General features: G+C 37.0%; 1 protein-coding gene across 3 annotated transcripts in view; it reads right to left on the reverse strand.

The window, feature by feature from the left end:
* Positions 1 to 236: 236 nt before the first annotated feature.
* LOC124723151 (transmembrane and coiled-coil domain-containing protein 4-like) overlaps positions 237 to 15,070 on the reverse strand; it is a 130,511-nt gene continuing 115,677 nt past the window's right edge. For 2 of the 3 annotated variants that reach the window (XM_047248342.1, XM_047248341.1), the window contains one exon: positions 6,487 to 7,109. In XM_047248342.1, the coding sequence (XP_047104298.1) occupies positions 6,726 to 7,109 (384 nt within the window). In that variant the 3' untranslated portion in view covers positions 6,487 to 6,725. Of the gene's footprint in view, positions 1,983 to 6,486; positions 7,110 to 15,070 lie in introns of those variants that run through there. The other variant, XM_047248343.1, reaches the window with a different exon arrangement.

Raw genomic sequence — 15,070 nt, forward strand, 5'->3', positions numbered from 1 at the left:
ACGCTTCCAAAGATTCAGTTCCTTGAACTTTTTTATGCATCTATGCATACTGGAAGTGGAAATGCACACACACAAATTTTAATGACGTAAAAAAAAAAAAAAAAAAAAAAAAAAAAAAAAAAAAAAAAAAAAAAAAAAAAAAGACAAAAGTGAAAGGAACTGCTGCACGTTTCTCAAAGTTTATAGATCTATTAGGAAGAACAGTTGTCTAAAAACTGACATTTCAAAATCTTCTGCTAAAGTGACATTACAAAAGAAATTTCTAACAAAACAGCTAATCACAACACTTTTTAAATCATTATCTTTATTCTACATCACACATTGAGTGCCTCATTACTAAAAGTAATGAAGTATACAGAACTAACATTTATATTTGGTACTCTTCTTCACAAAAAAGTTCTGCCATGTGCAAATGTTGACACAGCAGGAAAAACTTCAGACTATATAAAAAAAAAAATCAGTCACTAAACATTTTTACAGCACCGGCTACAGTAGAGAATCTCCAATATGATATACAAATCAAGAAATAACTCACATTTTAGTGCTTTTTTCATGCAACTTATACCCTACAGTACCACGACATACTGTAAAATTTCCTGTGTTCATTATAATACTGAGCAATAGCGCACATTTTAGTGTCCCGTATGACACTACAAAGCTAGTAAAAATAAATGCCAACAACTTTTGTCAAAAATATTAGCTCTTCATAGGCTTTGCATCTATCACCAAAATATTTAGCTCCTAACTGTCTGCAGTGCCTTGACGAAAATGATTTTGCTCTTACAAGTACCAACAGGTTGCTAGTTCCTTTAATAATTTGTCTTACTGAAGAGGAGGAGATGAGGGTTCAATGTCCCATCGGCAACGAGGTCATTAGAGATGGAGCACAAGCTCGGATTAGGGAAGGAAATCGGATGTGCCCTTTTGGAGGAACCATCCCGGCATTTGCCTAAAGCGATTTAGGAAAATCACAGAAAACATAAATCAGGATGTCCGGACGTGCGTTTGAACCATTGTCCTCCCGAATGTGAGTCCAGTGTGCTAACCTCTGCACCACCTCGCTCAGTAATTTGTCTTATTTTGGAAGTCATTCACAGTAATCTATCTGATACAATAAGGGTGTATCTACTGTGCCATCAACAGTTATCACATTGCCCCATATTACAGACAAGTAATGTTAACAGTGCTATTCTGTAAAAAAAATCCATACTCATCACAATCGAATGGCCTTCTTAAAGAGAATTTTATACTTCAATATTCCATGATGCAGTAATAATTTCACACAGAGCAGATAATTTTTATTACAACACCAATTCTATTTGATCCCCATGATTCACTGATGAAACATCAACATAGAAACATGAGCACGTACATTTTTTACCTAAGGCCTGACAGAAAACGTTAAATATTTCTTTTGTAGCAAGTTGCAGTTGCTATATTCAAGAATGCCACACAATTTGTGAAAATTCAAAATCTGACTATTATTCTTACTATATGTTTCTCAAATACATATGTAACAGTCTATTTTTATATAGTTGAAGAAGTCACATTACTTATGCTACAACTTGTCAATGGAAACAAAATAAGTTTAGAAGTTTTGAACCCACTACATTGTGATGTAACCAAAGGATGTGAGAAAATATATTTACTTTTCTATAAAAAGATTCAAAGCTTTGAAGAAAAATTTCTGTATATCTTATAAAAATATAGAAAAGTAGCACACAATATTATAGAACCATCTTTGGCACATGTTGTGAAAACTGTAAACGTGAAATTTTTAATTGTTTACTGCAGGTCAAGAGCAAAAATGTTGTGTTTTATTATTTGTAACGGAAGAACTTATATTTGTCATAATTCACTTGATCATTAGTGAACCATACGTAATACCTGAGCACAAATCATTATCCTGAATTGTGATACTGTGTCGTCGTTATTGCAGAGTAAACACTATTTCCTTTTGTAGTTGGAAGACACATCAGCTTCTGTGAAAACAAAATCAGTTATGCAAAGCACAGCAGACTTTAATGTTATATAACTTGCTAGAGTCTTTTATAAATGTCCTTGAGAATTTGATATGTATACGATATTCGAGTGTATTATACAAGTATGTCTAAAGCTCTTCTTTTGAAAACTAAAATTGCGATTACATTAATACTCTTCCAGGTGCAACAGCTATCACAGAACTAAAATATGTTTAGGACAGTTAAGGTGTAACTACATATAACTAACATCACACAAGACCACACATGCTTCTATAGGAATATTAACAATTTAACACAGCACAATGACTAATGTATTTACCCTTCTTGAAGGATCTTTCTTAAAGCTATAGTTGTCAGTTATAAACAAATAACCACTGCAGCACATATTAAAATGAAATAAAATAATTTTTGGGAACACATTATCTCAACTGTACAGTAATTTAAAAATGATCACTACGCAGAAAAGTTTCAAACCTTAGGAACATAAAAACAAACTGCAGAAATAAAGTCACATCATCATATTTTAAAACATGAAAGAGAATTATTTTTTTCAGAATGCTCAAAGCAGTTTGAAAGAGATCTGAGTAGGTGAAGAAAATAGCTACAGTTGCTACCATGTTAAACCATCATAACTATTTAGGGACAACTTTTTCTGAATGCATTGCATTAAGATTAACTAGTTGCAAAAGAAAGGAAATGATCAATTGCTCCACAAAAATCACCACCTCTAAATTATTTTGAAACACTTACAAATCCTGTAATCATATAGTGAATATTTCCCTTACTATCTTTTTAATAACTACAACTTATTGACTGAAATAATATTACCATTAAAAACAGCAGCCAAGATTGCATTAATAGAAGCTAAAGTTATAGAGTTCATCAATTTAAAGAGGAAGCAAATCGTATCAGTAAAATAATTCCTGCAGCCCCGCTGGACTACTACAACCACAGTACAAATTCATTAGAACATTAATGACACCATGTTTATCAACATTTTGTGCGCAAGTGTCTTATTTGGCATCTACACTATACACACAATACACCTCAGCACTTTTTACACGGGGTGCTGGGAGCAAAGCTATCAGTAGAAATCTGGCGGCACTGATTTGTTTCTATCTAGCGCCAACCTTAGTTACCTAACAATAATTTTCACAGTAGCACTTAACAATAGTATTTTTCGCTTTTAGCAACAAGACTCAGTTTCAACTATATAAAATCCTTTAATCAATCAACTTCCATGTGTCACCGCTGCTTGCATAATAACCCTGATTCCTGTGTGTTTTATATGCTGCCTTCTCTGCAAGCAAAAGCAGTTTAAGTGGGAGGCAAAGACTGCTTATATCTGCTTCCAGCACATACTGTGTGAAGTGCCAAGTCATACTGCATGTACAGTATTTAGATATATAGAGCAGATCACTAACTTTTCCATGTTTCTGTCCAAATCCCTGGGAAAAAGAGATTTCCTTCTTTTGGTACGAGCAGGAGGTCACTTATTTCACAAATATGCAGATAGTAGATCTATGCATATGAAGAGATGCACATTATGATTTTCTAAGTTTTCCATCTCGGCTATAAGCGTTAGCTAAGATGATCTCCGTATTGTTAACACATCACAAAGGCTATGTCAAGTTATTCAACAATATAACATTTTTAAACTTTACAGTGTTTTAATTTTAATCCCACATTTTTAAAAATATTGTGGGAAGAGCACACATTTGGATCTTAAATAATCATGCAATATCTGCACAGCAATAAAATCCAATAATTAAGGAATGCCTATTGATAAAAATTTTGAAAGTAAAATTTGATTTTAACAGTCATCTTTATAGTAGACAGTTTTCTATAAACTCCAAACACAACCCAGGGAAGGTTTTAGTTTTGAAACCTTTCACAAAAAGGGCCTATATAAGGACTCATGGGCAGATAAATCAACACTATTAATTTCTTCAGCATCACAAATACTTCGTAATTTAATAGAAATGGAATCCTGATATTGCTGTAAATTCACTTATTTTGTTAGATGAAGAAGAAATTATCCCAGCTGATTTTGCACCCTATAGAGGTATGGCTAATGGTATCAAATACTGTGCAGCTGAAAGCGCAAGCATAGCACAGAGAGAAGAAAACTACAAGCTCAAGGTACTCCATTTCATTATTACTATACAGAAAACATTGGCAGAAAAAGACAATATTATAAAAATGGGTAATGGTATATGAAATACCATGTTTATTATATGGTATAACAAGTCCAAATATTCACTGTCTTTGGTATGTGTGGAGAAACTCACTGTCTGTCATGTAATGTGTCAAGTTTCTTACATTATGTCTGTTCCTGTAAAATGATTCTTATAGTTATGCTTTACGAGTTCATGCCCTGAGGCAACTGTATTGATCTGATTTATCAAAAATTACCATCAATTTTCATTCTGAATGTTCTTGCACAATAATTGTAAGGTGTATCTGCTATGGAATTAGAGAGAGTACCTGTACATAAAAAAAATTAAACTTTGCGACTTCTTATAAACCTTATGAATGTTACCACTGGTACACTGTTGTTGTGAGATCAAATTACGTATGTTGTATTGCCATGTTAATGTTTCCATATAAACTTTTCCAAACTATAAAGTTTTAGATAGAAAAGTGTAAATGTGTCTTACACATTAGGCAATTATATTGGTCCAGAAGAAGAAATGACGCATCTCCTCAAACAGATAAAGTTTGTAGTTAACTATGTCATGGACAAGTTAGCTAAAAATTTAGAATATTTAATAATGCAGTCATTTTGAAAATATGAAACACAAATAAATATAAAATATTGTAACTATGCAGTAACAAAACAAAAATGTAAAGGAGTCACAAAATTTTCCTCATGAGACAATATAAGCAACTAATTTTACAAAACATCAACTGTTTCTCTCAGAAAGTGTGGAATAAAGTAAGTATTCTCTGTAAACTATACACAGGATTATAACTATGAAACATTGTTTAATGTTAATAAACATCCAGTAGTGTAAAAATAATTTTCCTTTATATTCACTACATGTAAAAATTTGAGAGATTGAGAAAATAGTAGTGCTATTTGATATAACAAAATACCTTCTAAAGTCTTTCATAACAGTGGACAGCATTGTTTAACACTCTTGTGACTTCCGATTTTTTTAAAAATATAACATAATAATGTATACATGCTCACATCAGGATTACAAACATTCAACAATACACACTACCAGGATTGTGGTCTTCAGTACTTCAATTAGCTTCCATTTCTGCATCCTAATGAATCAGTACATGTGTTACAAATGAAATTTCATGCAAGAAATCGAAAATGAGAAAAAAGTACCCTCTCTCTAAAAAAAAAACAGCTAGCACAAATGATATAGCTTTTGAACTCTCTATGGCAATTACATTTACATGAACATGTTGCAAAAATTATAACATGCTGTATGAGGCACTTTTTGCTATAAAATCTGCATTAATTTTGCCAATCTACTGAGTATTAATGAATACTCAAATTGCTACAAAAGCTAATGTGTTGTACGAATTAAACAACCACTGAACGGCTGGGTGAATGCAGATTTGAATTTAATGATGTCATGAAGACTGGAGGACAGATCTTGCCACTACAATTTATAATGTAACTGAACAAAACATGTTTATTCAGGGAAAGATGGATATATAAAGGTCCTATAAAGAAAGAGTCATGCAGACTGCAGACAAAGTGGAAAAGGAGACATGTTTAGAAATGTCTCTGCTATGCCATCTTACACTAGCAGGAATGGTGGAATGGAAAAATATGAAAATGATTTAAGTGAAAAGATTCAAGATGACTATGAAAAAGTGAAGTGCCATAATACATCAAAATTAGGAGATGGCACATGAAGGAATCAAATGGAAGGTTGAAGGCTGATCACAGCAGCAGATGTAACAACGGCAACAATTTTTTTTTCCTTTACAGATATAACTTAGCAAATGCAAGGCTTTAGATTATATTTTTTTTAAAAAATTTGTATACTGATTTAAAACAATTACAGTGAACTGCAAATTCTTCTGGTATTTTCATAGCATTATCAAAGCCCTAAGTTTCAAAATATGTTACTGATCTGGCTTTTCTACACTTTTGTCTGTGCTGTCATTTGAATTTGGAATGTAGACAGACATTCACAGCATTCCACTTGAAATACTTATGAATTTCTGTTATTGAATACTTTGATTAAAAGTAATACAAGCTACAGTATGTTAGGAATGTTTCCCCTGTCTTGAACGTATGAATATGCATACAAGTGAATAATTCAGAATAAATTTGTGTAAATTAAAGTACAGTGTGATTTTTAAAAATCTGAAATAATTAACATATAAAGTAAAAGTACCATACGAACACCATACGAACAGAACTGATTCACAGAAATAAATAATGAATACTGACAAGTGGGAAGAAGAAAAGAAGACTATATTGTCTCAATTCTCATGCACAGTAAACCTTTTGTAAATTATACATCCTATTATCTGTTAACTGTTTCAACAATATTATTATATACACTTAATACATTATTTATGGCCAAGAAATTTACATACTCAAAATTGAGGTAATATAACTTATTAAAAATTAAATGCACTGTATTCTCTGTGTTTCTTGTGCCTGCAGTATTATGCTGCTATGTGACATTTCCTCAATGTAAGCTGGTTGCATTTTAATTATCACATCCAAATTCAGCCTGTTTATTTTCCAACAATTTTTATTTTTTACTGTGTAGCAGCATGACTGTGTTCTCCTTCTGTTTTCTTCCCAGCCTCACATTTGTTGCCTGATGTAGGCTCAGGGAATTCCTTGTTACCTGGTGCACACTCTGGGAATTCCTTAGATAATTCATCTACATGTTGTTCAGTTGGAAGTTCACACTGGGCAGCAGCTGTAGTTGGAGCAGAATGTGACATACTCTCCACCTGTGATGATTCATTTACTGGCATCTCCTGATTATCTTCAGTACCTTCTACATAATCCTCAGTTGCTTCTGAACAGAATGAACACTTGGCAGCTGCATTTCCCAACACAGAAGAAACATCCTCTGGATTTTCGATTTGGAGTGCATTTTCAGACTTTGAGGATCTCAGGCTTGATAGTGATACCTGTTTTAGAAAAGAATCATCAAAAAGAGAATAATTAAAATAAAAGAAGAGGCTTGATAGTGATAGTAATACCTGTTTTAGAAAATAATTATTAAAAAGAGAATCATTAAAGTAAAAGAATCAGAGAATTTTAAAAACACTATGTCATACATAATCAAATTTAAAAAGTGTTTGTTCCCAGATTAGCAACAGAGCACACTGCAAAAATAAGGTCTAGTTTATTGAAAATAAAAGTATTTTTGACATGTATTAATCTGTAAGATCACTACACCATACTACACCTAATGTACAATGAAATACACACAGAAAAACAGTGCATGTTATGCATAAACAATAAACTCATATTTAGTCAAAGACAATTACGTATGCCCATAAAATGTGCTCAGTTGCGAATGGTGAAGATTTCGATTCACATCCCAGTCTAGCACACTATCTGAATATGTCAGTTAGATCTACATTAGCAAACAATCTGCAAGTGAGGTGATGGCGGCAGTGATAAAATTAGGGTGCTAGACATTTGGGATTTTTGACCTTACTAAAACACATGGAGCTGAGTGAGGTTAAAGAATAAAAGTTAAAAATATTCCACTGAAGTCTACAAAAGACATACTTACACTGACAATAAAAACATATATGTGACAATATAAAAGGTAGAGGATGGCTAAGTAATCATGGCCAAAAGGTACCACTGACCAATCACATAAAAGAGAGGGGAGAAAAAGGGAAAGAAATGAGCCACTACGCAACACACAAAACAGCTCCAACCTAAATTTCAGGTCCCTTGCATATGGCTGTTACATAAGCTTCTGACAGACTACGAGGAATCTCACTAAATCTTGAAAAATGAAAATAGTGTCCCTCATTCTATGTTCAGGAATGTTAAACTCACTGTGTGAACAATTGAAAACATATTCAGACCTAAAATCAGTTTTAGCACCTATTCTTTCAGTACCTCACTCAATCCCAGCACCTCACATAATAAACTTGTTAAGAATGACACTATGATTGGTGCTCCCTTTTGCTTCGCCTAATAATGGATTCAATCTAGATCCAGTGCTCTGCATTTTTGTGGGACTATCACTACTGCTATTTGTTCCTAAGAAACTGGAAGTAGGACATCATAGTTACTGTACTTTGATCTCATCTGGGCATGGAGTACTGATTGATGGTTACTGTCTATTCCTCAGGAGTCATCTGGCAACAGTGTTAACAATTAGTCAGTCTAGTCAGTCCAGACATTTATCACTGTCTCACCATCTTGTGAATTGTAGACAAAATCTACATCTACCCTCCACAAGCCACTTGCTCATGTGTTGCAGAGGCAGCCATAACCTTGTCGGTAAGATGATGGTATGGGTGACCCCATAAGGCACATTTCAATTGCTCATGCAAAAAACACTCAAAGAAGCCTCCTTAATTTCTTGAACCTTTGTTACATATACTTGTTAATGATACTGTTACACATTTAGGCTTCTGCATTTTTCATCCCTCCCATGTGAGTGCCACCAGTTTCTTCAAGCATTTGAGACCTTTTCAATTAACTCTGATAATCTCCTATTCTGAGTTAGGAATGGCTCTGCGCTGTCTCCTCAGGATGTGATTTGCTTACACCCACAGGAGCAGCTCTGTAAGAACATTTACCCCGAGGTCTATGCTTTCAGGTAAATGGTGCAGGTTATAAGAAGCTATTTCAGCAGTAAAAGCATCCTGGTTTGCCCTTTTAAAATTCCAAGCTTCCAGTTATCTTCCTTCCTTCCTGTCTGATGGCAGGAAGACTAGGATTTAATGTCCTGCTGCCACTGAGGTCATCAGAGACGGAGTACAAGCTCAGAGCGTTTCAAGGATGGAGAAGGAAATCAACTGTCCCCTTTCAAATGAACCATACAAGCATTTGTCCAGTGTGAATTAGGGGAATCACAGAAAACCTAAATCTGGATGGCCAGTCATGGATTTGAACCACCGTCCTTCCACTGCACCCCTTCACTCTGTCCTTCCTGTCCAGTGACCTTTATCCAATCAATGCCGAGTAAGGGCTGGTACTTCTCCTGTTTTGCAGAGAACCAATCACACTCATATATAGGTTATTGTTATGATGAGGTTGCCTCTCCCAAAGAGATTTTAAAGCTACTGCCAGCCTCCCTCATCTTCTCGGGGTGGAATCTGTGTACTGCTCCTGCCTGCATCTAATGTAATTGCACAGTCAAATGTGGCACCCTGTTACAAAATGCTTGCTTATCATATATCTGGGGCAGAATGTGGTAAGTAGTCTGATAATTACTTAAGTGGAAGTGAAAAACCACCTAGAAACACATCCAAGCTGGCTGGTACACTGGGCCCCATCAAACCACAAGGCAAGCTCGATACGGGACCACCGTGATTCCCCGCAACCCAGAAGTGAGCACTATCGCACGCTCAGCCATCAAGGTGGGTTTTCAGTTCTCTATCATCACTATTTTGAGAGTTTTTGGTTATTGTTATAATACTGAAAGTTACAACACTATGGTCACTAGTGGTCATGTACTGTTTAACCTCTCATGACGTACAATTATTAGCTGCTGCCTGATATGCCAGTGTAATGTCAATATTGTTCCCTCCACCAGCCCTCTTTACAAATTTTATTACACTCTGATCTTTTGACATTACACCTCGTTCTCCTACGCACAAGCACCAACTTGGCATTTGCACTGACTCTTATAATGTGATATGCGCTACGACACATTTTGCAACTCTTAATTTGTCAAGGTATGGGTTGATCATTATGAAGTACTGCATATACAGGATGAGTCACATAAGATGTAACGTCCCTTTTATTCTGTGAAGGCTTGAAGATATTGAAATGACGTTTTTGTTAAATGATAGTACACAGAGGGGAACAGAACATAATTGTGTAGCATGGTTAATATCCCTATGTCTTGTATCAGTAGAAATAGTGAAGCAAATTTTTTTTATGTAACAATAACAACACACTATTTTTAATGATATCTGCAAGCTGTTGAAAAGACGAGTACAATGATATAACACTTGTTCCTCTTCGCATTGCCACTTTTCACAAGAGTATTTGAGAAATGTGTCAAACTGGAAGGCAAGGTAGATGGAATCAGCTATGGTGGTGTAAAGACTATAAAGGAAGACTAGAGAACAGCCGGGTACTTGCCTGTATTACTAGGACATCAATGTGAAAGGGCAGATTGAATACCACAGGATATGAGTTAGAATGTCATATATAATATGACTGTTCTGGTCTGCAATGCCTGAGAGGTGATAAATTTTCCAAATGCAACTACATTTACTAAACACACTGATGGAATGTACAGAACATGCACCACTGGTCAACAATAAAGGCAAGCTGGCTTTGTCACATACAACAACAATGGCCAAGGACTGTAAATATATGATGAGACAGTGTAGACCTTTACTCCATACCACACATGTTAAATGGAAACATGTACACACACTTTCTCATGCATATTCTATCTATTGCACTAGAAGAGATATTACTGGAAAAGTGACAGTGTTCCGTGGTTCCAATTAGACAGCAGTCCATCTCACACTTCCCACATTGTAACAAAAAAATTTTGAATGAACTTTAACATATTTCTCAGATACTTTTAGGGAAAACTTGAATGCCAATACTAACCAGCACTATATTTCATATACTCATTTTTCAGGAGCTTTTGAATGTCATAAAAGAATTATACCATTTCATTTAAAATATATACATTTCCTTTACTATCTTGGTTAACACAAGCATTAAGAATATTAACTATGCAACATAATTATGTGCCCTTCAGCATACTGTTGACACAAGACTTAGGAATATTAACTATGCAACATAATTACATGCACCTCTGCGTAATATTATTTGCCATAAACCTCATTTCAATATCTTGAATCATTAACGAAATAAACGGATGTTACATCTTATTCAATATACCCTGCATATACAGATTATATTTCACTTAACATTGTGGGGTATACATCTCTACCATAACGTTGCATGACATCACAGTTAAAAGTTTACAACAGTAATTATTTGATCTCATTCTTGTTCCTTGAGAGTTGAAATAATATAAAGTTCTTGGGTTTCCAGCTAAGTGTGTTTGCCAGAATTATATGACATTTTTCTGAGTGTCATTATCAACAACTTCTGGTGAAGTGAGAAAATTGTGTCTAAGCCAAGGTAGTCCACTCCTCCTAATGCCAGGCAGGATTGAGAGGAGGGCCTGCACTCTAATCCCAATGTGACCAGCCAGGAATTGTCTTGTCTGGATAACTCTTGGTTGTAAGTTCTCGCGGTACATGGCCAGTAAGGGGACCCAAGCAGAACTCAGCTGATTAACCCCCCCCCCCCCCCCCCTCTCTCTCTCTCTCTCTCTCTCTCTCTCTCTCTCTGAGGCCAACAGTGGTACAAATTCTGATAGCTTCCTTCATTACTTTGGCCCAAAATCAATTAACACTGTACGTAACTCTAGTGTGTTTTGAATTTTGTCCAAACTGTGTTCAGCAAATGTTCAGTTACGTTTCTGACCCAGGTGAACATAACTGGTGTGCTCATAAGGTGACCATACTGACCACAGAGCAAAGTTCTGCGGGAGACTGACATTCTTAGGGGAATTGTCATGCAAGTGTTTTGAGCTTACATGGGTGTTTTCAAGTAGCCAGAGAGTAGGAGCCATGAGTAGAGTACAGAAGCATGGTGCTAACTAGAGAGAATCTTGTGTGAAATAAAATTATCTACATGCAAAGGGGTAAAACAAATAAATAAATAAAATAAATAAAAAAAAACACTGCTGAGGGTGGAGCTTCTGTAGAATGAATTTCTGCTACTATAGGTGTGTATACCACAACTCATTGCCAGTTCAGTGCTAACTGTGTTGTCGATCAGGCTTGTCCTGTTCTTCTGCAGTGACTGTTTTTGTTAGTGCAGTTTCGTTTTTGTTTCAATTTTTATGACGGAAAGTTTAAGTGAACAATGTGTAGCTGTGAAATTTTGTTTTCCACTCAGTAAAAATGCTGCTGAAACTGTTTTAATGTTGAAAACAGCTCACCCAGATGACATTATGGGAAAAACTGAAGTGCAAGAGAAGTTTGCACAATTTAAAAATGGCGACATGTCGATTCATGACAAACCTCATTCTGGATGTCCATAACTGCCTGAATCAACTAAAATATTAAAAAACTTCGAGAGCTTGTGCTCGCAGACCATCGACACGCAATTCATCAACTGTCAGAGATTAATCGGTTACCTCGGAGATTGGTTTGGTGCATTTTATGGAAGATTTGGAAATGAAAAGGTTTGCTGCCACATGCCACGTGCATGCACAGCCATCTTTGTTAGACAGTTCTTGGCTTAAAATGGCACGGTTCCGTGGCCTCATGCACCTTATTCACCTGACCTGGCTCCGTGCGACTTTTTCTTATTTCCACAAATGAAAAGGGGCAAGAAAGGACACTGATTTGATAACATTGAAGAAGTCAAGAAAAAAAAACGAGGGAGGAGCTGTTAGCCATTTCTGAAGAAGACTACACAAAAATGTTTCGAACAGTGGAAGCACTGGTGGGACAAATGTATTAGTTGTAATGGAGAGTATTTTGAAATGGATAAGGTTTTTTTGCAAACAGTTAGAAAATATATAGCTTTCTACCAATAATTATTCCTCCTTCTTCTTTTTTTTTTTTTTTTTTTTTTTTTACACACACACACACACACACACACTGCATACCACTGTACGGTGCTTGGCAGAGGGTACCACATAAACTACTAATTATTTTCCTTCCCGTTACACTCGCAAACAGAGCAAGAGAAAAATGACTGTCTAAAGGCCTTCGTACAAGCCCTAATTTCTCACATCTTATCTTCGTGTTCCTTAATGTACACTAGTGGCAATACAATCAATTGGCAGTCAGCCTCAAATGCCAGTTCTCTAAATTTCCGCAATTGTGCCTCATGAAAATAGCATATTTCTCTCTCCATGGATTCCCACTTGAGTTCTGAAGCATCTCTATAATACTTGTGTGCTGAGCGAACCTACCTGTAACAAATACTGCAGCACACCTCTGAATTGCTTCGCTGTCTTCCTTTAATCCAACCTGGCACGGATCCCAAACACTATAACAGTCCTCAGGAATGGGTCACACTAGCGTTCCACATGCCATCTCCTTTATGCATGAGGTACAGTTTCTCAAAAATCTCCCAATAAAACAAAGTCCAGCATTCACCCTACCTACTACCAACTTGACATGCTCATTCCATTTCATATCGCTTTTCAACATCACACCTAGATATTTAACCAGTGTGACTGTGTCAAGCTGCATTCTAGTAATGCTGTATTCGAAGATTACAGGCTTCCTTTTGTAAATACTTTAGGATTAAAGAAGACCACTCACTGAAACGCAGAAGCATCGAGCTGTCGATAGGAACACACAAAAGAAAGAAAACTTGCATGAGCCACACACCCACACACACACACACACACACACACACACACCCTATTGCCCCTACATGGTACAGGCTAGGCTAACATTGCCAACCCTATTTTGTGGCAGGTGGACTGGTTGTGGTGGGTGTAGTGTTGAGTGGGGAGAGGAGAGAAGGAGAAATGCCACCGGTTTGCCAGCAAGGGGTGGTAGGCATATGGGCTGGCACAATTGTAGCAGCTGGTAAGAAGTGGCACACACTGAAGGCAACATGAGGACATGAATTAGGAGGATGTGACAGGATGGAGGAAGGGGAAACTGATGTGTGGAGGGCATCGAGACAGTAGATTACCTGAGGTTGAGGCCAGGACAATTACAAGAGCGGAGGATGTGTTGCAAGGACAACTCCCATCTGCATAGTTCAGAGAAGCTTGTGGTGGAGGGAAGGATCCACATGATTCAGGTTATGAAGCAACCACTGAAATTGAGCATCTTGTGCTCAGCTGCATTTTGTGCCATCAGATGGTCGACAATAGTCTGGTGGTGGCCATTCATCCTGGTGGACAATTGGTTGGTAGTCATAGCAACACAAAAGGCTGTTCAGTGTTTGCAGCAGTGTTAGTACATGACATGGCTGCTTTTACAGTTGGCATGACCTCTCATGGGCTACAGCAAGCCTGTGACGTGGCTTGGGCAGGTCTTGCACCTCAGTCTGCCACAGGGATATGATCCCCATGGTAAGGGGTGGGGGTGGGAGTGGCATTGGGATGGACTAGGAAGTTGTGTAGGTTGGGTGGATGGGTGGGTGTTGGAACACTACTTAAGGAGGGTTTGGTAGGATGTCCTTCATTTCAGGGCATCCTAGACTAGAGGTTTGAAGTTTTGGGAGGAGGAAGGTTTCCTCTAGATGGCCCATAAGTAGGTTGGCATAGGATGATGTTTCATGGGCACATATGGCTGTGCCACATGTTGTTGTTGTTGTTGTTGTGGTCTTCAGCTCTGGCAAAGGTTGTTGTTCAGTTCTTCCATTCCAAGGTGATACTGGATACTAGGTGATTTTTTTTTGGGGGGGGGGGGGGGGTGCTCCTTTATAGCTGATTCTTGGTGAGTGGTAGAAAGGGGGTGGGGGTGAGGATATGACAATGAAAATCCATTTGTAGACTAGGTTTGGGGGCACTGCTTGACTGTGAAAGCCTTTGGAGGCCTTCAACATCCTGGGCAAGGGAGTTCTCATCACTGCAGATACATCATAAAACACTGCCTATGCTGCAAGACAGTAGTCGAAATGCAGGTACTGTTGATGGTTAGTGGGTTTAATGTGGACAGGGGTGTGGATGGAAGCATCAGAGAGGTGGAGGTCAACATCCAGGATGATGGTGCTTTGGGGAGAGGAGGACCAGGTGGATCGGTTGGGAGAAAAGGTGTTGAGGTTGTAAAGGAATGGGGATAGGCTGTCTTGGTCCTCAAACAAGATGAGGAGGATATCATCAATGAACCTGCACCAGACTAGAGGTTTGAAGTTTTGGGCGGAGGAAGGTTTCCTC

Source organism: Schistocerca piceifrons, chromosome X, assembly GCF_021461385.2.
Source record: "Schistocerca piceifrons isolate TAMUIC-IGC-003096 chromosome X, iqSchPice1.1, whole genome shotgun sequence".
NCBI classification, from domain to species: Eukaryota; Metazoa; Arthropoda; class Insecta; order Orthoptera; family Acrididae; genus Schistocerca; species Schistocerca piceifrons.